We start from the raw sequence: 24743 nt of genomic DNA, 5'->3' as shown, positions 1-24743 counted from the left end.
ATGGAAACAACCTAGATGTCCATCAGCAGATGAATGGATAAGAAAGCTGTGGTACATATACACAATGGGGTATTACTCAGCCATTAAAAAGAATACATTTGAATCAGTTCTGTTGAGATGGATGAAACTGGAGCCGATTATACAGAGTGAAGTAAGCCAGAAAGAAAAACACCAACACAGTATACTAACACATATATATGGAATTTAGAAAGATGGCAATGATGACCCTGTATGCAAGACAGCCAAAAAGACACAGATGTGTATAGCAGACTTTTGGACTCAGAGGGAGAGGGAGAGGGTGGGATGATTTGGGAGAATGGCATTGAAACATGTATACTATCATGTAAGAATCGAATCACCAGTCTATGTCCGATGCAGGATACAGCATGCTTGGGGCTGGTGCACAGGGATGACCCAGAGGGATGTTGTGGGGAGGGAGGTGGGAGGGGGGTTCATGTTTGGGATATAAAGGGATGGTGTGTCCACCCACCAAAAAAAAAATTAAATAAATAAACTGTAGTGTTGTGGGAAAAAAAAAGCATCAATTCTTGGGTGGACTTACACGGCATAGCTTAGTTTTCATTGAGTTAGACAAGGCTGTGGTCCATGTGATTAGATTGGAGATAATCTCGAGAGGAGATTCTCCATGTCCCCCACCTCCAAGGTAAGGAGCAGCGGCTGGGCTTTGCTGGAGCAGCCATGAAGAGACACCCCATGTCCAAGTTAAGAGATACCCCAATAAGATGGTAGGCACTGAGAGAGGGCATCAAGCGGGCAGACAGACTGAAACCACAATCACAGAAACTAACCAATCTAATCACTGACACTTTAGATAACAGCAATTCTAATTTCATGAAGTGCAAATAAAATTAACCAACTCTTTAGCTCTCTTCCTCAAGGATCCCTCCAGATATTTGGATGTTTGACAGCTGTCCCAATAGATTTTACCCTGAACATTTCAAGAGGTGTCTCAGTGTTGAACAGGAAAAAATGGACAGCTAGCGTCCCCTATTCGCTAAGAGAAAGCTGTCATAGCAATGTCATGTATTAATATCTCCCTCGAGGTGTTCTGAGTTCACCCATGAATAGGGAGAAAGAGTTTAAATAGAGTTCTCAGATAAGGTCACATTCAGCAGAGGTTCTGGGTGGCGGCTGGGGCAGAAGTGACTCCTCAGCATTCAGTCCAGCCCCAGAGAACACGGTTAGCAGAGAAATAGGAGGTGATCAGGGGAATGCGCAGGCACAGCCTTTCTTTGGGTCTGGGTGAAGAACAAGAGAGTGAACTAGAATGCTCCCCAGAGGAAGCAGCAGGTCAGAGGAGTTTTTCCAAGATAAGGGGGAGTGATCTTTCTTTGGGTGAAACCAGAGGTGGTGAAACATGGGCATAGATTTATCTTGTAATGATTAATGTTCAGAGGGCTCAGCGCCTCCAATGACATGCTATTTTGCTCAGGTGACTTAATCATAAGGTAAACGAAACAAATATAGGAGGCAAAGCCTGATCAGAAAGTCAGTTTCTTCTGGTTTATGTGGAGATGGCCCCGGGACTGCAGCTTTGGCGGCAGGTGCTGGCTGGACTCCTGCTCTGTCTGTGCGTCGGGCGATGGGCCGAGGCTGGGAAGGTGCTGGTGGTCCCCATGGAGGGCAGCCACTGGCTCAGCATGCGGGAGGCCGTGCAGGAACTTCATGCCAGAGGTCACCAGGCAGTGGTCCTGTCTCCGGAGGTCAATGTTCACATCAAGGCAGAGGACTTTTTCACCATGAAAACCTATGCCATTCCGTACACCCAGGATGATTTTAATTACTTCCTGATGGGCAGTTTTAATATGTTTTTTGAAAGAGTGCATTTTCTAACACTGTTTTGGAAAACTATGACAGCTACGAAAAATCTGTCTTTGGCTTTTGAAAGGTCTTGTGAGGCACTGTTGTATAACAAGGACCTGATTAGAGACCTGAATGCCAGTTCCTTTGATGTGGTTTTAACGGACCCTGTTTACCCGTGTGGGGCAGTGCTGGCTAAGTACCTGTCCATTCCTGCTGTGTTTTTCTTGCGTTTCCTTCCCTGTGACTTAGATATTGAGGGCACAGCGTGCCCAAACCCTTTCTCTTATGTTCCTAAGTTGTTAACAAGGAATTCAGACCACATGACATTCTTCCAGAGGGTCAAGAACATGCTCTACCCTCTGGCCCTGAAGTACCTTTGCCATTTTTCTTTCACTCCTTATGCACGTATGGCCTCTGAGCTGCTTCAGAGAGACGTGTCGCTGGGGGAGATTTTTGGCTCTGCATCCGTGTGGCTGTTCAGAGGAGACTTTGTGATGGACTACCCGCGGCCGATCATGCCTAACATGGTATTCATTGGGGGTTTCAACTGTGGCAACAGGAAACCGTTATCTCAGGTCTGTATTGCTGCTTTTGTTCAATCAGTGTTCCAAGTGGAACACATTATTTTCAACGAAAAAATTAAAGAAAATTGTATGCCATGCTTCACATCTTATGGGATCCTAGTTCACCCACCAGAGATTTAACCAAGCCCTTGGCAGTAAACGCTTGGAGTCCTAACCACTGGACAACCAGGGAATTCCCAAGTGAAATATATTTTTAGGAAACAACTTACTTCCAGCTTCTTTCTTATCTACTGTTCTTTCTAAAGAGTCTAACTTTCAAATTCCTTCTAGCAGTCTTTGGTGACATAAGTTGTTAAAATGCCTCCAGTAGTGTAGTAAAAGTTTGTGATGGTCTTTGAAAGGGTTTCCCTATTAGTTCAGCTGGTAAAGAATCCACCTGCAATGCAGGAGACTCCAGTTTGATTCCTGGCTCAGGAAGATCTGATGGAGAAGGGATAGGCTACCCACCCTAGTATTCTGGGGCTTCCCTGGTGGATCAGATGGTAAAGAATCTGCCTGCAATGTGGGAGACCTGGGTTTGATCCCTGGGTTGGGAATACCTTCTGGAGAAGGGAACAGCCACCCACTTCAGTATTCTGGCCTGGAGATGTCCAGGGACAGGCTACAGGCTACAGTCCTGACAGTCCATGGGGTGCAAACAGTTGGACATGACCAAGCTAATTTCACTTCCCTTTCACTTTGAGAGGAATGAGCGGCAGAGATTACGTTCAGTAACAGGTTGACAAGAAATGGTGTGATTCAACCATGATTATCCCTTGTAAAGGTACTGTTGTAACTGTTGTGCAACTTTCTTCAGCTTAGTAGGAGCACAGAACTGGAGCTATGAATCCATCCATAAGGGATTTTACATTGAGGTGTTCAAATGAAGGCTGAGAGAACTGATGAAATATATTTACTGACCTGATAATTCTTGGTGGTTTGTCTTAGAAGGGATTGAAGTGTGATCACGGGAAACCTAACACCCAGAGGAAACAAGTTTCAGAGAGGTCAAATAAATTAAGTGGAAATGAAATAATACTGGACAGAGAAGTTGGGCTCTCTATGATCAGAGAAAGAAATAATAGATCCAGCTTTTCCGAGATGGAGCTGTGCTGACCGAAAGTCTTCTGACCAGGAGTTGGTGTCTGGAGAAAAATGTGGGGGTGTACAGAGCTAGATTGGGCTTTTTAGTGGCTCAGCTGGTAAAGAATCCACCTGCAATGTGGGAGACCTGGGTTTGATCCTAAGGTTGGGAAGATCCCTGGGAGAAGGGAAAGGCTACCCACTCCAGTTTTCTGGCCTGGGGAATTCCATGGACTGAGAAAAGAAGAGAAGCTAAAGGAAAAGGAGAAAAGGAAAGATATATCCATCTGAATGCAGAGTTTCAAAGAATAGCAAGGAGAGGTAAGAAAGCCTTCCACAGTGATCAATGCAAAGAAATAGAGGAAAAGAATAGAATGGGAAAGACTAAAGATCTCTTCAAGAAAATTAGAGATACCAAGGGAACATTTCATGCAAAGATGGGCTCGATAAAGGACAGAAACAGTATGGACCTAACAGAAGCAGAAGATATTAAGAAAAGGTGGCAAGAATACACAGAAGAACTATACAAAAAAAGATCTTAATCACCCAGATAACCACGATGGTATGATCACTCACCTAGAGCCAGACATTCTGGAAAGTCAAGTGGGCCTTAGGAAGCATCACTACAAACAAAGCTAGTGGAAGTGATGGAATTCCAGTTGAGCTATTTCAAACCCTGAAAGATGATGCTGTGAAAGTGCTGCATTCAATATGACAACAAATTTGGAAAACTCAGCCGTGGCCACAGGACTGGAAAAGGTCAGTTTTCATTCCAATTCCAAAGAAAGGCTATGCCAAAGAATGCTCAAACTAATGCACAATTGCACTCATCTCACATGCTAGTAAAGTAATGCTTAAAATTCTCCAAGCCAGGCTTCAACATTACGTGAATCGTGAACTTCCAGATGTTCAAGCTGGTTTTAGAAAAGGCAGAGGAACCAGAGATCAAATTGCCAACATCCGCTGGATCATTGAAAAAGCAAGAGAGTTCCAGAAAAACATCTATATCTGCTTTATTGAGTACGCCAAAGACTTTGACTGTGTGAATCACAATAAACCATGGAAAACTCTTCAAGAGATGGGAATACCAGACCGCCTGACCTGCCTCTTGAGAAATCTGTATGCAGGTCAAGAAGCAACAGTTAGGACTGAACATGGAACAACAGACTGGTTCCAAATCAGGAAAGGAGTACATTAAGGCTGTATATTGTCACCCTGCGTATTTAACTTCTGTGCAGAGTACATCATGAGAAATGCTGGGCTGGATGAAGCACAAGCTAGAATCAAGATTGCCGGGAGAAATATCAAGAACCTAAGATATGCAGATGACACCACCCTTATGATAGAAAACAAAGAGGAACCGAAGAGCCTCTTAATGAAAATGAAAGAAGAGAGTGAAAAAGTTGGCTCAAAGCTCAACATTCAGAAAACTAAGATCATGGCATCTAGCCCCATCACTTCATGGCAAATGGATGGGGAAACAGTGGAAACAGTGAGAGACTTTATTTTGGGGGGCTCCCAAATCACTGCAGATGGTGACTGCAGCCATGAAATTAAAAGATGCTTGCTTCTTGGAAGAAAAGCTATGATCAACCTGGACAGCATATTAAAAAGCAGAGACATTATTCTGTCAACAAAGGTCTGTCTAGTCAAGGCTATGGTATTTGGAGTAGTCATGTATGGATGAGAGAGTTGTAACATAAAGAAAGCTGAGCACTGACGAATTGATGCTTTTGAACTGTGGTGTTGGAGAAGACTCTTGAGAGTCCCTTGGACAGCTAGGAGATCCAACCAGTCAATCCTAAAGAAAATCAGTCCTGAATATTCATTGGAAGGACTGATGCTGAATCTGAAACTCCAATACTTTGGCCACCTGATGCGAAGAGCTGACTCATTTGAAAAGACCCAGATGCTGGGAAAGATTGAAGGCATGAGAAGGTGATGACAGAGAATGAGATGGTTGGATGGCACCACCAACTCAATGGACATGGGTTTGGGTGGACTCCGGGAGTTGGTAATGGACAGGGAGGCCTGGTGTCCTGTGGTTCATGGGGTCGCAGAGTTGGACACGACTGAGTGACTGAACTGATCTGAACTGATATATGCACAAGAGGGTGCTCAGTGAGAGAGAGCACTCGGCAGCACAGGGAGCCCGCCCTTATCATCCCCAGGGTGGACAGGATACGGAGATGTCCACGTGGGCATCAGTCTCTGTGGCAGGGCTACCTCATGGGCCCAAGATACAATGTGTTGCACAGGCCCCACCTGAGAAGGCTCCCACAAATTCAGGAGCCCCTCAGTTCTGAAGAATCTGTCCTTATTAGGACTTAGGTCTGTAAATGACCTCGGAGAAAAATCTGAACGCAGAGTATACGGTGTACCAGGGGCCCAGATTCACGTACACTCCAGTTCCTAAGTAGAGTAGTGGAAGATCGGCACCATCCGCATCATAAGAGAAATCCAGAGAGCCTTCTTTGAGGCCAGGAGAGTGCTCGCTCCTGTCCTAGGGTGAGCTGACATTGGGGACTGGCCCTCTCTGACCCCAGTGTGTCATTGCTAAGGGTTATTGTCATTGCTAAGCCCACTGATACTTTAGATTACAGTCGCTCTTATTCCATGAAGTAGATACAGAATTGTCCAACAGCCATTCTACTGCAGATGTTTCTATATGTGACATCTGCTCCAATCAAAAACTCTCCCCCAAACATTGCAGTAGATGTCCCAGGGTGGACCAGGAGAAAAATTGACAGCCAGTGTCCCCTCCCTACTGAGAGAAAGCTGTCTTAGGAATATCATGTATTTCCCTGGATGTGCTCCAAATTCACCAGTGAATTGGGGTAAAAGAGTTTAAAGAGTTCTCAGATAAGGTCAAAATCAGCAGAGGATCTGGGTGGGGGTTGGGGCGCAGGTAACTGCTTAGAGTTCAGTCCAGCCCAATTGATTAGCAGAGAGGTCGGAGGTGACCAAGGGATCCTGCTGACACAGCCTTGCTCTGGGTCTTGGATGAAGAGCGAGCGAGTGAACTAGAATGCCCCCCAGAGCAAGAAGCAGAGTCATCGGAGTTTTTCCAAGATAAGGCGGAGGGATCTTTCTCACAAGGTGTAACCAGAGGTGATGAAAACAAGGCATAGACTTACCTTATAATGATTAATGTATAGAGGGCACACTGCCTTCCAATGACATGCAATTTGCTTAAGTGACTTGATGATAAAATAAAGATAAGGGGACAAATATAGGCAGCACAGCCCTACCAGAGACTCAGTAGCTTCTGGTTTGTGCAGAGATGGCCCTGGGGCTGCAGCTTCGGCGGCAGGTGCTGGCTGGACTCCTGCTCTGTGTGTGCGTCGGGCGATGGGCCGAGGCTGGGAAGGTGCTGGTGGCCCCCATGGAGGGCAGCCACTGGCTCAGCATGCGGGAGGCCGTGCGGGAGCTCCACGCCAGAGGTCATCAAGCAGTGGTCGTTGCTCCGGAGGTCAATGTGCGCGTCAAGGCAGAGGACTTTTTCATTAAGAAAACCTACGCCATTCCTTACACCCAGGACGATTTTAATTACTTCATGATGGGCCGGTTTAATCTGTTTTTTGAAAGAGTGAATTTTCTAACACTGTTTTGGAAAACTGCTGAAGCTACAAAAAATGCATCTGTGGTCTTTGCAAGGTCTTGTGAGGCACTGTTGCATAACAAGGAACTGATCAGAGACCTGAATGCCAGTTCCTTCGATGTGGTTTTAACGGACCCTGTTTACCCGTGTGGGGCAGTGCTGGCTAAGTACCTGTCCATTCCTGCTGTGTTTTTCTTGCGTTTCCTTCCCTGTGACTTAGATACTGAGGGCACAGCGTGCCCAAACCCTTTCTCTTATGTTCCTACGTTGTTAACAAGGAATTCAGACCACATGACATTCTTCCAGAGGGTCAAGAACATGCTCTACCCTCTGGCCCTGAAGTACCTTTGCCATTTTTCTTTCACTCCTTATGCACGTATGGCCTCTGAGCTGCTTCAGAGAGACGTGTCGCTGGGGGAGATTTTTGGCTCTGCATCCGTGTGGCTGTTCAGAGGAGACTTTGTGATGGACTACCCGCGGCCGATCATGCCCAACATGGTGTTCATTGGGGGCATCAACTGTGGCAACAGGAAACCATTATCTCAGGTGTGTACTGCTGCCTTTATTCAATCAGTGTTTCAAGTGGAACATATTATTTTTAATGAAAGAAATTAAGAAAAATTTTTATGCCTTGCCACACATCTTGTGGGATTCTAGTTCACCCACCAGGGATTGAACTCAAGCCCTTGGCAGTGAATGCTTGGAATCTAAACCACTGGGCCACCAGAGAATTCCCTAGTGAAATATATTTTTTTAAAATGACTTACTTCCAGGTTCTTTCTTATCTACTGATCTTTCTAAAGATTTCTAACTTTCAAGCTCCTTCTAGCAATCTTTGGTGAGAGAAGTTGTTAAAGTACGTCCAGTAGTGTAGTAAAGGTTTATAATAGTCTTTGAGAGGAATGAGAGGCAGAGGTAATGGCAATAATAGGTTGATAAGAAATGGTGTGGCTCAACCATGATTGTCCTTTGTAAAGGTACTGTTATAACTGTGTGAAATTTTATCCAGATGAGTAGAAGCAGAGAACTTGAGCTGTGAATCCACCCATCAGGGATTTTTCATTGAGGTGTTCAACTGAAGGGTGAGAGAACTGGCCACCTGCATTTATTGACTGATAATCCTTAGCAGTTTTGTCTTGGAAGAGATTGAGGTGTGATCACTGGAGACCTGACACCTAAAGGAAACAGAAGTTTCAGAGAGGTCAGATAAATTAAGTGGAAGTGGGACAATGCTGGATAGAGAATTTGGGCTCTCTGCGGTCGGAGAAAGGAGTGATAGACTCAGCTTTTCAGAGATGGAGCTGTGCTGACCGGAAGTCTTCTGACTAGGTGTTGGTGTCTGGAGAAAAACGTGGTGTCCTATAGTGTTGGATTGCATGTCATGTAGATCTTCAAATGGGACACTGGGGTCCTCCAAGGCTAGTGGTGAGGGTGGAGGGGAGGTAAAGCTGAGCCTAAGAGCACAGTGATGGTGGCGACTTGATGCTGAGAACTGAGTCTCAAAGAGGAAGCATTCTGACCACATCATCAAACTTACCCCAGCCCAGTCTGCCCGACCCCAAGCTTCCATTATGGGAATTACTGCTTTCCTCATAGTTTCAGAGTCTTCTTATGCTAACCCTGAATATTTGGGTTTAATTGAAATAAGACTCTTGGGGGCAGTTGCTTCTTAATCCACTGAGTTAATCATGATTTTGCCCATCCATGTCACATGCAGTGAATTTATATTAACTTTCATGACTTTTGGTCTCAATGTTTTTGTTGTTTTTCATTTTTTGTTGAATCTTTTTATACTAACTGAACTCCATTACAATAATTAGACTGTTGCTATTTTCTATTTCTTCCTGGTTCAGCTTTGGGAGATTGTGCATTTCTAGGAATCTGTCCATGTCTGCTACTTGTTCATTTTTTGGTTTATTTTTGTTCACAATAAGATCTTATGATCCTTTACATTTTTGTGGTGTTGGTTGTGCCTTCTCTGTTTCATTTCTGATTTATTTTGACTGTCTCTCTTTTTCTCCAGATAAATCTGGGTGAAGTTTCAGAAAATTGAGGTGTATCAATTTTCTTTATTTTTTTCAAAAAAATAGTTCTTCATTTCATTTAGCTTTTATATTTCAGCTCTTATTTGTATTTTTTTCTGTATACTGTCTTGGATTTCATATATTCTTTTATTTACTTTTGGTATAAGGTTAGGTTATTTATTTGAGATTTCTCTTATTTCTGGATGTACACTTGTACTGCTATAAACCTCCTTCTTAAAACTGCTTTTGTTGTTTCCCGCAGATTTTGGATTATTGAGTTTTCATTTTCATTTGTTTCCAAGTATTCTTAATTTCCTTTTTGATTTCTTCAGTGACCCATTGGTTGTTTGTTGTACATTGGTTAGCCTCCATGTGTTTGTGTTTTTGCAGTTTTTTCTTTGTAGTTAAATTTTGGTTTCATAACATCATGGCTGGAAAATGTGCTTGATATGATCTCAGTTTTCTTAAATTTGCTGCGACTTGTTTTGTGGCCTTACATGTGATCTATCCTGGGGGACGTTCCATGTTCCCTTGAAAAGAATGTGTATACTGCTGCTTTTGGATGGAATGGTCTATGTATATCGATTAAATCTAAGTGATCTAAAGTGTTAAGGCCAGTGTTCCTTTACTGATTTTCTATCTGAATGATGTGTCTATTCGGAGAAGGCAATGGCACCCCACTCCAGTACTCTTGCTCGGAAAATCCCATGGATGGAGGAGCCTGGTGGACTGCAGTCCATGGGGTCACGAAGAGTCGGACACGACTGAGCGACTTCACTTTCACTTTTCACTTTCATGCATTGGAGAAGGAAATGGCAACCCACTCCAATATTCTTGCCTGGAGAATCCCAGGGACGGGGGAGCCTGGTGGGCTGCTGTCTATGGGGTTGCACAGAGTCAGACATGACTGAAGCGACTTAGCAGCAGCAGCAGATGTGTCTGTTAATGTATGTGGAATTTTAAAGTACACTAATACGGTTGTTTGCTGTCAACTTCTCTTTTTATGTCTGTTAATACTTGCGTTTTGTATTCAGGTGCTCCTATGTTGTGGCCGTATCTGTCTATATGCATATCTAATGGTGACACACTGGTTTCTGCGTCCTGGAGTGTCTTGCTATAGGCCTGGGGGCTGGAGCTGGTATCAGTATGCTGGAGGGTGGACTGTGGCCCAGGGTTCCCTGGGCTGATGCTAGTGCACTAGTAGGTGATTCCACATCCTGTGCCCCCTGGAGGACAGGGCCAGGTCCTGGGACTTCTGGTGATGAGTCCATGTCCCAGGTAGCTGGGATCTCAGCAAGTCTTAAGACAGTTATCCTGTTAGTGAACCAGTTTGTATCTCCACTCAACTCTCTGCTATACTTGAGGCAACATAGTACTGGTGCTGACAGGCTGATGGGTGAGGCTGGGTCCTAAGGCTAATATGCCATAGATATGATTCAAAAGTGGCACTTGCCAGTGCAGTGTTTTGGGGTAAAATGTAGCTCCCCAAAAAGGCAACGGTCAGTATCTATATCCCCAGGATGATCTCTATTTGCCTTCTGCCTCTCTGTGATGCTCTTCTAAATCAGCAGGTGGGTCTGATCCAGGCTCCCTTCAGAATATAGTTTATTCCCTGGGTCCTAGAGTGTGTGAGATTCTGTGTGCACCCTTTGAAAGTGGAGTATCTATATCTTATAGTTCCTTGGCTCTCCTGAAAGTAAAAGCAAGCCCCAGTGGCTTTCCATGCTCAGTGTTCTGGGCGCTCTTCTTCCTGGTTCTGGACCCCAAGCTGGGAGGCTCAGTGTGGGTTCATAGGCTTCACTCCTTAGGGAGAGCCTCAGCAATTATAATTATCCTCTATTTGTGGATCATCTGCCCAGGTGTATTGGTTTTGATTATACTGTGCCTCCTCACTCCCACACATCATGTTGTGGTTTCTTATTTATATATTTTGTTGTAGAAGACCTTTTCTGCTGGCCTTCAGGTCTTTCTTATCAAAATTTGCTCTATTAATTGTAATATTGGTGTGTCTATGGGAGGAAGTGAGTTCAAGGTCATCCCAGTCTGACATCTTAGACTCATTCTCCAAATAAAATTATTAATGAGGGATTTTACATTAAAAAAATCATAGTAACCTTTCAAAATTAATGTCTTTTATACATACAGTACATATCACTTTGGACTATCCACATTTCAAGTGCTCAATAGTCAAGTGAAGTTAGTGGCTACTATGTCAGACAGCCTATGATCAACATTTGTAAATGTTCCATCCCTGGGAGGGAAGATCCCTTGGAGGAGGCCATAGCAACTCACCCCAGTATTCTCGCCTGAAGAATCCCATGGACAGAGAAGCCTGGCAGGCTACAGTCCATGGGGTTGTAAAGAGTCAGACACAAGTGAAGCGACTTAGTGTGTGCACGCACACACACACACAGACACACACAGACACACACAGATGTTTCATAGATAAGCCCAAAGATGTACATTTTCAATTTTTTTATTAAAGAAAGCTCAATGTACCCAATTTTGAAAATGATGTCTTAAAATATATCTTCATTTAACTGAATTTTCAATTTGCTTTTGGAATTTTTAATAGTTTTTCCTTTAAACATATAGCTGCTAGATTGTTGCGCAGAGGTTTATGACTGCTGTTTTCCTCATAAAATTTGCTTTTTAACAATGTTAAATTGTGATAAAATACCTCTAACATAAGATTTGCCATGTTAACCATTTCCAAGTGTACAGTTTAGTAGTATTAATTACAGTCATATTGTTGTACAACCAGTCTCCAGAACTCTTCATCTTGAAAAACTGGAACTGTATACCCCTTAAACAACATCTCTGCAGTTTCCCCCACTCCATAGTCCATAGTCCACCATTTTACTTCCTGTCCCTATAAATTTGACTACTCTAGGTACCTCATATTAGTGGAGTCATACAATATTTTCATTTTTGATACTGACATATTTCCGTTAGTATCTTGTCCTCTAGGTTCAATCATGCTACCATATATGTTGTCAGAATTTCCTTCCTTTTTAAGGCCAAATAATATTCCATTGCATAGCTAGACCAAATTTGTTATGTTTATCTGCCAATGAAATGGGTTGCTTTCCCTTCTATAGTTGTGCATAATGCTGCTATGAATATGGATGTACAAGTACCTTTTTGAGACTTTTTTCAATTTTTTTTTCTGTGTATACCTAGAAGTGGAATGGATGGATCACCTGGTATTTCTGTTTTTAATTTTTTGAGGAGCTGCCATACTATTTCCACAGTGGCTACACCCTTTACATTCCCATCACCGTTACACAGATGGGATGTACATTACGTTGTACATTGCACATTGTATGTTACACTTGTGCATTACACTGATGTACAAGTCCTACACCATTACATTCCCATCGCCATAACTTTCCCAGTACATGAGGGTTACAATTTTTCCACATTTTCTTCAAGACCTGTTTTCTGTTTGTTTTTTTTTTTAATGATCTGATTCCTAATGGTGTAAGGTGATATCTGATTTCCTTAATGATTAATGATATTGAGCATCTTTTCATTGCTCATTAGTCATTTGCACATATTCTCTCAAGAAGTGTCTAAGTCCTTTGTCCATTTTTGAATTAAGTCTTTTTGTTATTGTTGAGTTATAGGAGTTCTCTATATATTCGGGATGTATTAATCCCTTATCAGATATATGATTTGTAAATATTTTCTTCTATTCTATGGTTTGCCTTTGTACTCTGTTGATAATATCTTTTAATACATGCACTTAAAAATTTTCAAAGTCCAATGTGTTATTTTTTTATTAGCTATGATTTGTTGTAATTTTAAAGAAAGCTTCACCAAATACAAGATGGTGAACTTTTGTCATATGTCTTTGTCTAAGAGTTTTATAGTGTTTGGTCTTACATTTATGTCTTTGATCCATTCTGAGTTCAACTTTTATATGTCATTTGTAAGTGTCCAAATTCATTGTTTACATTCAGACATCTAGTTTTCCAAGCACCATTTGTTGAAAAGACCTTCTCTATTGAATATTCTTTGCAATTTGCCAAAAATAACTTACCATATATATGAAGTCTATCTCTTTTAACTTGAAAAATTTATTCAAACATTGGATGACACATATGTTTGGTAGTATTGGTCTGATAGGAACTATTCCTATCAGAAGCCACACATGCTTCTAGGTGAGTTGAAAAAATTTGTTTTTTTTTTTTTTTTTATTAGAAACCCCAGTGACATTGTACTTGGTCTGTCACTACATGTGTAGCTTACTTCAGTTCAGTTCAGTCACTCAGTCGTGTCCGACTCTTTGCGACCCCATGAATCGCAGCACGCCAGGCTTCCTTGTCCATCACTATCTCCCGGAGTTCACTCAGACTCATGTCCATCGAGTCCGTGATGCCATCCAGCCATCTCATCCTCGGTCATCCCCTTCTCCTCCTGCCCCCAATCCCTCCCAGCATCAGAGTCTTTTCCAATGAGTCAACTCTTCGCATGAGGTGGCCAAAGTACTGGAGCTTCAGCTTTAGCATCATTCCTTCCAAAGAAATCCCAGGGTTGATCTCCTTCAGAATGGACTGGTTGGATCTCCTTGCAGTCCAAGGGACTCTCAAGAGTCTTCTCCAACACCACACTTCAAACGCGTCAATTCTTCGGCACTCAGCCTTTTCACAGTCCAACTCTCACATCCATACATGACCACAGGAAAAACCATAGCCTTGACTAGATGGACCTTAGTCAGCAAAGTAATGTCTCTGCTTTTGAATATACTATCTAGGTTGGTCATAACTTTTCTTCCAAGGAGTAAGCATCTTTTAATTTCATGGCTGCAATCACCATCTGCAGTGGTTTTGGAGCCCCCAAAAATAAAGTCTGACACTGTTGACACTGTTTCCACTGTTTCCCCATCTATTTCCCATGAAGTGATGGGACCGGATGCCATGGGGCAAAATCGAGAGTGTTAGAGTGTTAATCTTCCCATGCACGATGTTGCATACTTCTTCGTTTATTTTATCCTAGTCTAGATTTATATCCCTACCTATAGGAGAGAAAACACCACCACCATTTCCAATCCCCTAAGTGAGCTGTGTTTCCTTACTTAGCTTATGGTATCTGTGTTAGGGCTTTCCTTGTGGCTGAGCTGGTAAAGAATCCACCTGCAATGCAGGAGACCTGGGTGCGATCCCTGGGTTGGGAAGATCCCCTGGAGAAAGGAAAGGCTGGCCACTCCAGTATTCTGGCCTAGAGAATTCCATGGATTGTATAGTCCATGGGGTCGCAAAGAGTCGGACACTACTGAGCGACTTTCACTCACTCACTCACTCATCTGTGTTAGGTTCAGTGGCAAACACAGGGCAGCTAATACAGTGAGGGAAGCCAGAACATTGATCAGATACTTGCAAACAGGTGTCCACTGAAATCAGAACCAGACGATTAAGAGGGGCCAGTGAGTTCTTAGCAGAATGAAGGGGAACAGACTGGGCTATGCTGTTTCTGCTACCAGATAGGGAGCCACTAGATTCTCCGGTGAAAAGAAACTGAACCAGTAGCTTCTCTTGCTAATGACAGTGACAGTAGCTTCAGCAGCAACAAATGTGAAGTCCCACCTTTCCAGCTAACCTCCTTCCTTCTCTCACATGCCTTTCTACCCTGAAGGTAGGACATGAGCAGCCTTGATCCTGCACTCTCAAGAAATGCTTCATGGCTGTTTATAGAAGTTAATGGGGGACAGAAATGATAGGAGTATACAGGGAATAGAGGACTGAAACTAAGCATAGTGTAAAACATACCATTATGTTACTGGGACAGAATGAAGATACAGAAAAAGAGAGCATAGATATTGATGTAGGAGATCCTGGAACCTGGACTCAAGGCCTCCAAAGATGGTTAAGGCAAACATCCCCGGCACAGTGGCAGCCTGTGTGATCCAGGAGGCATATTTGTGTGCATGCATTTTCTCAGTGGTGAAATGTGTTATCAACATGAATCCCAAGTGGGGGAAAACTTTCTTCCAAAAGAAAGTGTCAGCCTGGCAGGTCGTGTGGCTGAGGGCAGGATGTCACTTTGGCAGAAGCCATGGATACAGAAGAGGGTGCTCATTTCAAGGGAGAGCTGGGCAGCCCTGGAAGCCCTACCCCATCATCCCCAGGGTAGATGGGACACGGAGATGTCACATCCTGCTGAGTACACGTGGACATCTGTCTCCATAGCAGGGCAGGCCTCACTGGCCCAAGACATAAACAGTTCCACAGGCCCCACCTCAAACTGGTCCCACAAATTCTGGAGCACCTCTGATCTGGGGGAATCTGTCCTTATCAGGACTTATGTCTGTAGCTGACCTTGGAGAAAAATCTGAACATAAACTATTAGTTCAGTTCAGTCACTCAGTCGTATCTGACTCTGCAACCCCATGGACTGCAACATGCCAGGCTTCCCTGTCCATCACTCCCGGAGCTTAGTCAAATTCATGTCCATCGTGTTGGCGGTGCCATCCAACCATCTCATCCTCTGTCATCCCCTTCTCCTCCCACCTTCAATCTTTCCCAGCATCAGGGTCTTTTCCAATGGGTCAATTCTTCGCACCAGGTGGCCAAATGCAGTTTTTTTAAAAAAATTTTTTAAAATTTTTTTATTTTTTAAATTTTAAAATCTTTAATTCTTATATGTGTTCCCAAACATGAACCCCCCTCCCACCTCCCTCCCCATAACATCTCTCAGGGTCATCCCCATGCACCAGCCCCAAGCATGCTGTATCCTGCATCAGACATAGACTGTCGATTCAATTCTTACATGATAGTATACATGTTATAATGCCATTCTCCCAAATCATCCCACCCTCTCCCTCTCCCTCTGAGTCCAAAAGTCCGTTATACACATCTGTGTCTTTTTTCCTGTCTTGCATACAGGGTCGTCATTGCCATCTTCCTAATTTCCATATATATGTGTTAGTATACTGTATTGGTGTTTTTCTTTCTGGTTTACTTCACTCTGTATAATCGGCTCCAGTTTCATCCATCTCATCAGAACTGATTCAAATGAATTCTTTTTTACGGCTGAGTAATACTCCATTGTGTATATGTACCACAGCTTTCTTATCCATTCATGTGCTGATGGACATCTAGGTTGTTTCCATGTCCTGGCTATTATAAACAGTGCTGTGATGAACATTGGGGTACATGTGTTTCTTTCAATTCTGGTTTCCTCAGTGTGTATGCCCAGCAGTGGGATTGCTGGGTCATAAGGTAGTTCTATTTGCAATTTTTTAAGGAATCTCCACACTGTTCTCCATAGTGGCTGTACTAGTTTGCATTCCCACCAACAGTGTAGGAGGGTTCCCTTTTCTCCACACCCTCTCCAGCATTTATTGCTTGCAGATTTTTGGATCGCAGACATTCTGACTGGTGTGAAGGGGTACCTCATTGTGGTTTTGATTTGCATTTCTCTAATAATGAGTGATGTTGAGCATCTTTTCATGTGTTTGTTAGCCATCCATATGTCTTCTTTGGAGAAATGTCTATTTAGTTCTTTGGCCCATTTTTTGATTGGGTCGTTTATTTTTCTGGAATTGAGCTGCATAAGTTGCTTGTATATTTTTGAGATTAGTTGTTTGTCAGTTGCTTCATTTGCTATTATTTTCTCCCATTCAGAAGGCTGTCTTTTCACCTTGCTTATATTTTCCTTTGTTGTGCAGAAGCTTTTAATTTTAATTAGATCCCATTTGTTTATTTTTGCTTTATTTCCAGAATTCTGGGAGGTGGATCATAGAGGATCCTGCTGTGATTTATGTCTGAGAGTGTTTCGCCTATGTTCTCCTCTAGGAGTTTTATAGTTTTTGATCTTACATTTAGATCTTTAATCCATTTTGAGTTTATTTTTGTGTGCGGTGTTAGAAAGTGATTTAGTTTCATTCTTTTACAAGTGGTTGACCAGTTTTCCCAGCACCACTTGTTAAAGAGATTGTCTTTACTCCATTGTATATTCTTGCCTCCTTTGTCAAAGACAAGGTGTCCATATGTGTGTGGATTTATCTCTGGGCTTTCTATTTTGTTCCATTGATCTATACGTCTGTCTTTGTGCCAGTACCATACTGTCTTGATGACTGTGGCTTTGTAGTAGAGCCTGAAATCAGGCAAGTTGATTCCTCCAGTTCCATTCTTCTTTCTCAAGATTGCTTTGGCTATTCGAGGTTTTTTGTATTTACATACAAATCTTGAAATTATTTGTTCTAGTTCTGTGAAAAATGTGGCTGGTAGCTTGATAGGGATTGCATTGAATTTGTAAATTGCTTTGGGTAGTATACTCATTTTCACTATATTGATTCTTCCAATCCATGAACATGGTATATTTCTCCATCTATTAGTGTCCTCTTTGATTTCTTTCATCAGTGTTTTATAGTTTTCTATATATAGGTCTTTAGTTTCTTTAGGTAGATATATTCCTAAGTATTTTATTCTTTTCGTTGCAATGGTGAATGGAATTGTTTCCTTAATTTCTTTTTCTACTTTCTCATTATTCGTGTATAGGAATGCAAGGGATTTCTGTGTGTTGATTTTATATCCTGCAACTTTACTATATTCATTGATGAGCTCTAGTAATTTTCTGGTGGAGTCTTTAGGGTTTTCCATGTAGAGGATCATGTCATCTACAAACAGTGAGAGTTTTACTTCTTCTTTTCCAGTTTGGATTCCTTTTATTTCTTTTTCTGCTCTGATTGCTGTGGCCAAAACTTCCAGAACTATGTTGAATAGTAGCGGTGAAAGTGGGCACCCCTGTCTTGTTCCTGACTTTAGGGGAAATGCTTTCAATTTTTCACCATTGAGGATAATGTTTGCTGTGGGTTTGTCATAGATAGCTTTTATTATGTTGAGGTATGTTCCTTCTATTCCTGCTTTCTGGAGAGTTTTTATCATAAATGGATGTTGAATTTTGTCAAAGGCCTTCTGTGCATCTATTGAGATAATCATATGGTTTTTATTTTTTAATTTGTTAATGTGGTGAATTACATTGATTGATTTGTGGATATTGAAGAATCCTTGCATCCCTGGGATAAAGCCCACTTGGTCATGGTGTATGATCTTTTTAATGTGTTGTTGGATTCTGATTGCTAGAATTTTGTTGAGGATTTTTGCATCTATGTTCATCAGTGATATTGGCCTGTAGTTTTCTTTTTTTGTGACATCTTTGTCAGGTTTTGGTATTAGGGTGATGGTGGCCTCATAGAATGAGTTTGGAAGTTTACCTTCCTCTGCTATTTTCTGGAAGAGTTTGAGGGGGATAGGTGTTAGCTCTTCTCGAAATTTTTGGTAGAATTCAGCTGTGAAGCCGTCTGGACCTGGGCTTTTGTTTGCTGGAAGATTTCTGATTACAGTTTCAATTTCCGTGCTTGTGATGGGTCTGTTAAGATTTTCTATTTCTTCCTGGTTCAGTTTTGGAAAATTGTACTTTCTAAGAATTTGTCCATTTCTTCCACGTTGTCCATTTTATTGGCATACAACTGCTGATAGTAGTCTCTTATGATCCTTTGTATTTCTGTGTTTGCTGTTGTGATCTCTCCATTTTCATTTCTAATTTTATTGATTTGATTTTTCTCTCTTTGCTTCTTGATGAGTCTGGCTAATGGTTTGTCAATTTTATTTATCCTTTCAAAGAACCAGCTTTTGGCTTTGTTGATTTTTGCTATGGTCTCTTTTGCATTTATTTCTGCCCTAATTTTTAAGATTTCTTTCCTTCTACTAACTCTGGGGTTCTCCAATTCTTCCTTTTCTAGTTGCTTTAGTTGTAGAGTTAGGTTATTTATTTGACTTTTTTCTTGTTTCTTGAGGTATGCCTGTATTGCTATGAACTTTCCTCTTGGCACTGCTTTTATAGTGTCCCACAGGTTTTGGGTTGTTGTGTTTTCATTTTCATTAGTTTCTATGCATATTTTGATTTCTTTTTTGATTTCTTCTGTGATTTGTTGGTTATTCAGAAGTGTGTTGTTCATCCTCCATATGTTGGAATTTTTAATAATTTTTCTCCTGTAATTGAGATCTAATCTTAATGCATTATGGTCAGAAAAGATGCTTGGAATGATTTCGATTTTTTTGAATTTATCAAGTTTAGATTTGTGGCCCAGGATGTGATCTATCCTGGAGAAGGTTCCATGAGCACTTGAAAAAAAGGTGAAATTCATTGTTTTGGGGTGAAATGTCCTATAGATATCAATTAGGTCTAACTGATCTAATGTATCATTTAAAGTTTGCGTTTCTTTGTTAATTTTCTGTTTAGTTGATCTGTCCATAGGTGTGAGTGGGGTATTAAAGTCTTCCACTATTATTGTGTTATTGTTGATTTCCCCTTTCATACTTGTTAGCATTTGTCTTACATATTGCGGTGCTCCTATATTGGGTGCATATATATTTATAATTGTTATATCTTCTTCTTGGATTGTTCCTTTGATCATTATGTAGTGGCCTTCTTTGTCTCTTTTCACAGCCTTTGTTTTAAAGTCTATTTTATCGGATATGAGTATTGCCACTCCTGCTTTCTTTTGGTCTCTATTTGCATGGTATATCTTTTTCCAGCCCTTCACTTTCAGTCTGTATGTGTCCCTTGTTTTGAGGTGGGTCTCTTGTAAGCAGCATATAGAGGGGTCTTGTTTTTGTATCCATTCGGCCAGTCTTTGTCTTTTGGTTGGGGCCTTCAACCCATTTACGTTTAAGGTAATTATTGATAAGTATGATCCCGTTACCATTTGCTTTATTGTTTTGGGTTCGGGTTTATACACCCTTTTCGTGTTTCCTGTCTAGAGAATATCCTTTAGAATTTGTTGGAGAGCTGGTTTGGTGGTGCTGAATTCTCTCAGCTTTTGCTTGTCTGTAAAGCTTTTGATTTCTCCTTCGTATTTGAATGAGATCCTTGCTGGGTACAGTAATCTGGGCTGTAGGTTATTGTCTTTCATCACTTTAAGTATGTCTTGCCATTCCCTCCTGGCCTGAAGAGTTTCTATTGAAAGATCAGCTGTTATCCTTATGGGAATCCCCTTGTGTGTTATTTGTTGTTTTTCCCTTGCTGCTTTTAATATTTGTTCTTTGTGTTTGATCTTTGTTAATTTGATTAATATGTGTCTCGGGGTGTTTCACCTTGGGTTTATCCTATTTGGAACTCTCTGTGTTTCTTGGACTTGGGTGATTATTTCCTTCCCCATTTTAGGGAAGTTTTCAACTATTATCTCCTCAAGGATTTTCTCATGATCTTTCTTTCTGTCTTCTTCTTCTGGGACTCCTATAATTCGAATGTTGGAGCGTTTCATATTGTCCTGGAGGTCTCTGAGATTGTCCTCGTTTCTTTTAATTCGTTTTTCTTGTTTCCTCTCTGATTCATTTATTTCTACCATTCTATCTTCTATTTCACTAATCCTATCTTCTGCCTCCGTTATTCTACTATTTGTTGCCTCCAGAGTGTTTCTGATCTCATTTATTGCGTTATTCATTATATTTTGACTCTTTTTTATTTCTTCTAAGTCCTTGTTAAACCTTTCTTGCATCTTCTCAATCCTTGTCTCTAGGCTATTTATCTGTGATTCCATTTTGATTTCAAGATTTTGGATCATTTTCACTATCAATATTTGGAATTCCTTCTCCGGTAGATTCCCTACTTCTTCCTCTTTTGTTTGGTTTGGTGGGCAACTCTCCTGTTCCTTTACCTGCTGAGTATTCCTCTGTCTCTTCATCTTGGTTATATTGCTGCGTTTGGGGTGGCCTTTTTATATTCTGGTAATTTGTGGAGTTCTCTTTATTATGGAGCTTCCTCACTTTGGGTGGGGTTCTATCAGTGGCTTGTCAAGGTTTCCTGGTTAGGGAGGCTTGTGTTGGAGTTTTGGTGGGTGGAGCTGGGTTTCTTCTCTCTGGAGTGCAGTGGAGTGACCCGTAATGGGTTATGAGACATCAAAGGTTTTGGGATAATTTTGAGCTGCCTGTATACTGAAGATCAGGGGAGTGTTCCTGTGTTGCTGGAGAATTTGCGTGGTATGTCTTGTTTTGGAACTTGTTGGCCCTTGGGTGGAGCTTGGTTTCGGTGTAGGTATGAAGGCATTTGATGAGCTCCTATTGCTTAATGTTCCCTGAATTCAAGAGTTCTCTAATGTTTTCAGGCTTTGGATTTAAGCCTCCTGCTTCTGGTTTTCAGTTTTATTTTTACAGTAGCCTCTAGACTTCTCCATCTATACAGCACCGATGATAAAACATCTAGGTTAAAGATGAAAAGTTTCTCCACATTGAGGGACACTCAGAGAGGTTCACTGAGTTACAAGGAGAAGAGAAGATGGAGGGGGTAGTTAGAGGTAACTGGAATGAGATGCGGTGAGATCAAAAGAGGAGAGAGCAAGCTAGCCAGTAGTCACTTCCTTATGTGTGCTCTATAGTCTGGACCGCTCTGAGGTATTTACAGAGTTATACGGGGAAGAGGAGAGGGAGGAAGTAGACAGAGGTGACCAGGAGGATAAGAGAGAGGAATGAGTAGGAGAAAGACAAATCCTGCCAGTAACCAGTTCCTTAGGTGTTCTCCACCGTCTGGAACACACAGAGATTCACAGAGTTGGATAGAGAAGAGATGGGGGAGAAAAGAGACAGAGGCCACCTGGTGGAGAAAAAGGAGAGTCCAGAGGAGGAGAGAGTGGTCAAGCCAGTAATCTCGCTCTCAGGTAAACTTGGGTAGTGAAGTTTGGGTTTTTAAATGTACAAAATTGACAACAAAAACCTAAGAGCAAAGATTAAAAATCTAGAGTAGAGGTTGGATTTTCAAAGATACAATATTAAAGAAAAGCAGAAGGATAAAGGAAGAAAGAAAAAAAAAGAATTATTAAAAAACAAAGAAACAAACAAACAAACAACAAAAAAACCACCAACAACCATCCAAAGACTATATATGGTGTTTCCCTTAAAAAAAAAAAAGTCTTTTTTTTAAAAATAGTAATAATAGGTTATAGAAATAAAAATTAGAGGAGAAATAGAAGACTTAACAATTAAAAAAAGTTAGAAAAAAAAAAGAAAAAACAAAAAAAAAGAAAAAAAAGAAAAAGAAAAAAAGGAATGATTTTAAAAATATTAAAAATATATCTGGCCCTTCTCTGATGTTATGGGCCGTGTGGGATCACTTCCAAGGTGGTTCCCTCTGTTTAACTTCTTCTGTTTGCTGGTTTTTTAGGCTCACTAGTTCAGTCGCGCTGTGGGGAGGGGGGATGCTGCAAACAAATAGCACTGTCATGTGCACACAGTATCTCAGCCCCGCTTGACCTGTCCTTTCTCGCGGCACACAAACCGCTCCGGCTCTACGATGCTCAGCCGGGAACCGTCTGGGGCCTGCCCTAGGCTGCGTGCACTTCCCCGGTCCAAGCCGCTCAGGTTCGGCGCTCAGGCAGCCCTCAGAGGCACAGATTCGGCTGGGACTGCGCTTTGTGCCCTTCCCAGGTCCGAGTAGCTCAGGAGTTTGGCGAGCGCAATCGCCGCGGCTTGTCACCTTTTCTGCCGCTGCTGCTCAGCTTTCTGGATGGACCGCTGGCGCCTCCTGTGAGGCAGATGGTGACTGTCCAGCACCCCCAGAAGTCTTAGCAAAGGAGCCTGCTTGCAGTTTGGTAAGTGAAGTCTCTCCGGGTCTGCAATTGCCCCTTTCCAGTCCTTACGGCTCTGGCTGCCCGTCCCCGGCAGGGGATGGTCTGCAGCTGGCTTTTTCCGTTCCGTCCTTTGTTCTGTGCTCGGTCCTGGCGGTGTCTTATGTTCGAGCTTTTCGCGTGGTAGCTATCCCACAGTCTGGTTTGCTAGCCCAAGTTAGATCTTTCTGGTTGCGCGTGGGGCGTTCCTGCCCGATTCTTACAAAGCTCTGCAGCCCGCGCCTCCCGCGCGTCCCTACCCTGCCCCCACTTCCCAATGGCGGATGCAGGCGTCTGTGCTGCTTTTCCGCTGGGGGAGTTACTGTTGGGCTTGTAATCTGTTGGTTTTAATTATTTATCTATTTTTCCTTCCTGTTATGTTGCCCTCTGTGTTTCCAAGGCTCGCCACAGACTCGGCAGGGAGAGTGTTTCCTGGTGTTTGGAAACCTCTCTTCTTAAAATTCCCTTCCCGGGGCGGGCTTCCCTTCCCGGGACGGAGCTCCCTCCCCACCTCCTTTGTCTCCTTTCTCATCTTTTATATTATTTCCTACCTGTTTTTGAAGACAATGGTCTGCTTTTCTGGTTGCCTGATGTCCTCTGCCAGCCTACAGAAGTTGTTTTGTGGAGTTTGCTCGGTGTTGAAATGTTCTTTTGAGGAATTTGTGAGGGAGAAAGTGGTCTTCCCGTCCTATTCCTCCGCCATCTTTCCCTCCCCTCTCCAAATGCAGTTTTAAAGGACCCTGTTTATCACTGCAGGGCAGTGCTGGCTAAGTACCTGTCCATTACTGCTGTGTACTTTTTGTGTTACATTCCCTGTGGCTTAGATGTTGAGGGCACAGCATGCCCAAACCCTTTCTCATATGTTCCCAGGTTGTTAACAAGGAATTCAGACCACATGACATTCTTCCAAAGAGTCAAGAACATGCTCTACCCTCTGGCCCAGAAGCACATTTGCCATGTTGCTTTCACTCCTTATGCACGTATGGCCTCTGAGCTGCTTCAGAGAGAGGTGTCGCTGGGGGAGGTTCTTGCCTCTGGAACCATGTGGCTGTTCAGAGGAGACTTTGTGGTGGACTACCCGCGGCCAATCATTCCCAACATGGTGTTCTTCGGGGGCATCAACTGTGCCAACAGGAAACCGTTATCTCAGGTGTGTACTGCTGTGTTTGTTCAATCAGTGCTCCCAGTGGAACACATGTTTTTAATTAAAAAAAAAAATCTTTGGTCAAGCCACATTGTGTATTGGATCCTAGTTTCCTAACCAAGGATTGAACCTGGGCCCTTGGCAGTGATGGTGTGCAGTCCTGAATACCTGATTGCCAGAGTATTCCCAAGTAGAACATGTTTAAAAACAAACAAACTTATTTCTAGGTGCTTAATTACGTATTGACCTTTCTCAAGACTTCCACCTCTCATTCTCCTTCTAACAGTCTTTGGTGAGATAAATTGTTAAAGTACTTCCAGTCATGTAGAAAATGCTTGCAATGGTCTTTGAGAGGCCTGAGAGGCAGAGATAAGGGTCCGTAATAGGGTTGACAAGCAATGGTGTGATTCCACCATGGCTGTCCGCTTGCAAAGGTACTGTTGTAACAGTTGTGTGACGCTCTCAATCTGAATAGGAACGGAGAATTTGAACTGTTCATCTGAGTGATTCAGGGAAGTGAGACCATGTCAGAGAGAGAAGTAAGGGTCTCTGATCAGAGAAAGAAGTAACTGCATCCAAGTGTTCAAGATGGAGCCATGCTGACAAGTCTTCTGACCGGGAGTTGGAGTCTGGAGAAAAATGTGGGGGGCATACAGAATTGAATGGCGAGTCAGACAGGTCCAGCTTGGGACACTGAGGTCATCAAAGGCTAGTGGTGGGGGCTGGAAGGAGGTAAAACTGAGCCTATGAATGCAGGGAAGGTGGGGGCAGTGATGCTGAGAACTGTGTCAAAGATGATGAATTTGACTACATCAACAAACACACATATGTATATGTTCCATAGGTAGACCTTAAGATGTATATTTTCAATTTTTATGTTAAAAAAAGCTCAGTGTGC

General features: G+C 42.4%; 1 protein-coding gene and 1 pseudogene across 3 annotated transcripts in view; both read left to right on the top strand.

Annotated features, from left to right (window-relative positions):
• The window catches only part of LOC102190288 (UDP-glucuronosyltransferase 1-1), a 162429-nt gene that overhangs the window by 89015 nt on the left and 48671 nt on the right, over positions 1-24743 (top strand). Inside the window, exon 1 of one of the 3 annotated variants that reach the window (XM_018040958.1) lies at positions 6739-7617. The exons of the other annotated variants lie outside the window; for them this stretch is intronic. Within the exon in view, the coding sequence (XP_017896447.1) occupies positions 6754-7617 (864 nt within the window). The 5' untranslated portion in view covers positions 6739-6753. Of the gene's footprint in view, positions 1-6738; positions 7618-24743 lie in introns of those variants that run through there. 3 annotated transcript variants of the gene reach the window in all.
• On the top strand, positions 1536-2528 carry LOC108635608 (annotated as a pseudogene).

This window comes from Capra hircus, chromosome 3, assembly GCF_001704415.2.
Source record: "Capra hircus breed San Clemente chromosome 3, ASM170441v1, whole genome shotgun sequence".
NCBI classification, from domain to species: Eukaryota; Metazoa; Chordata; class Mammalia; order Artiodactyla; family Bovidae; genus Capra; species Capra hircus.
This window is presented reverse-complemented; position numbering and strand designations above follow the sequence as displayed.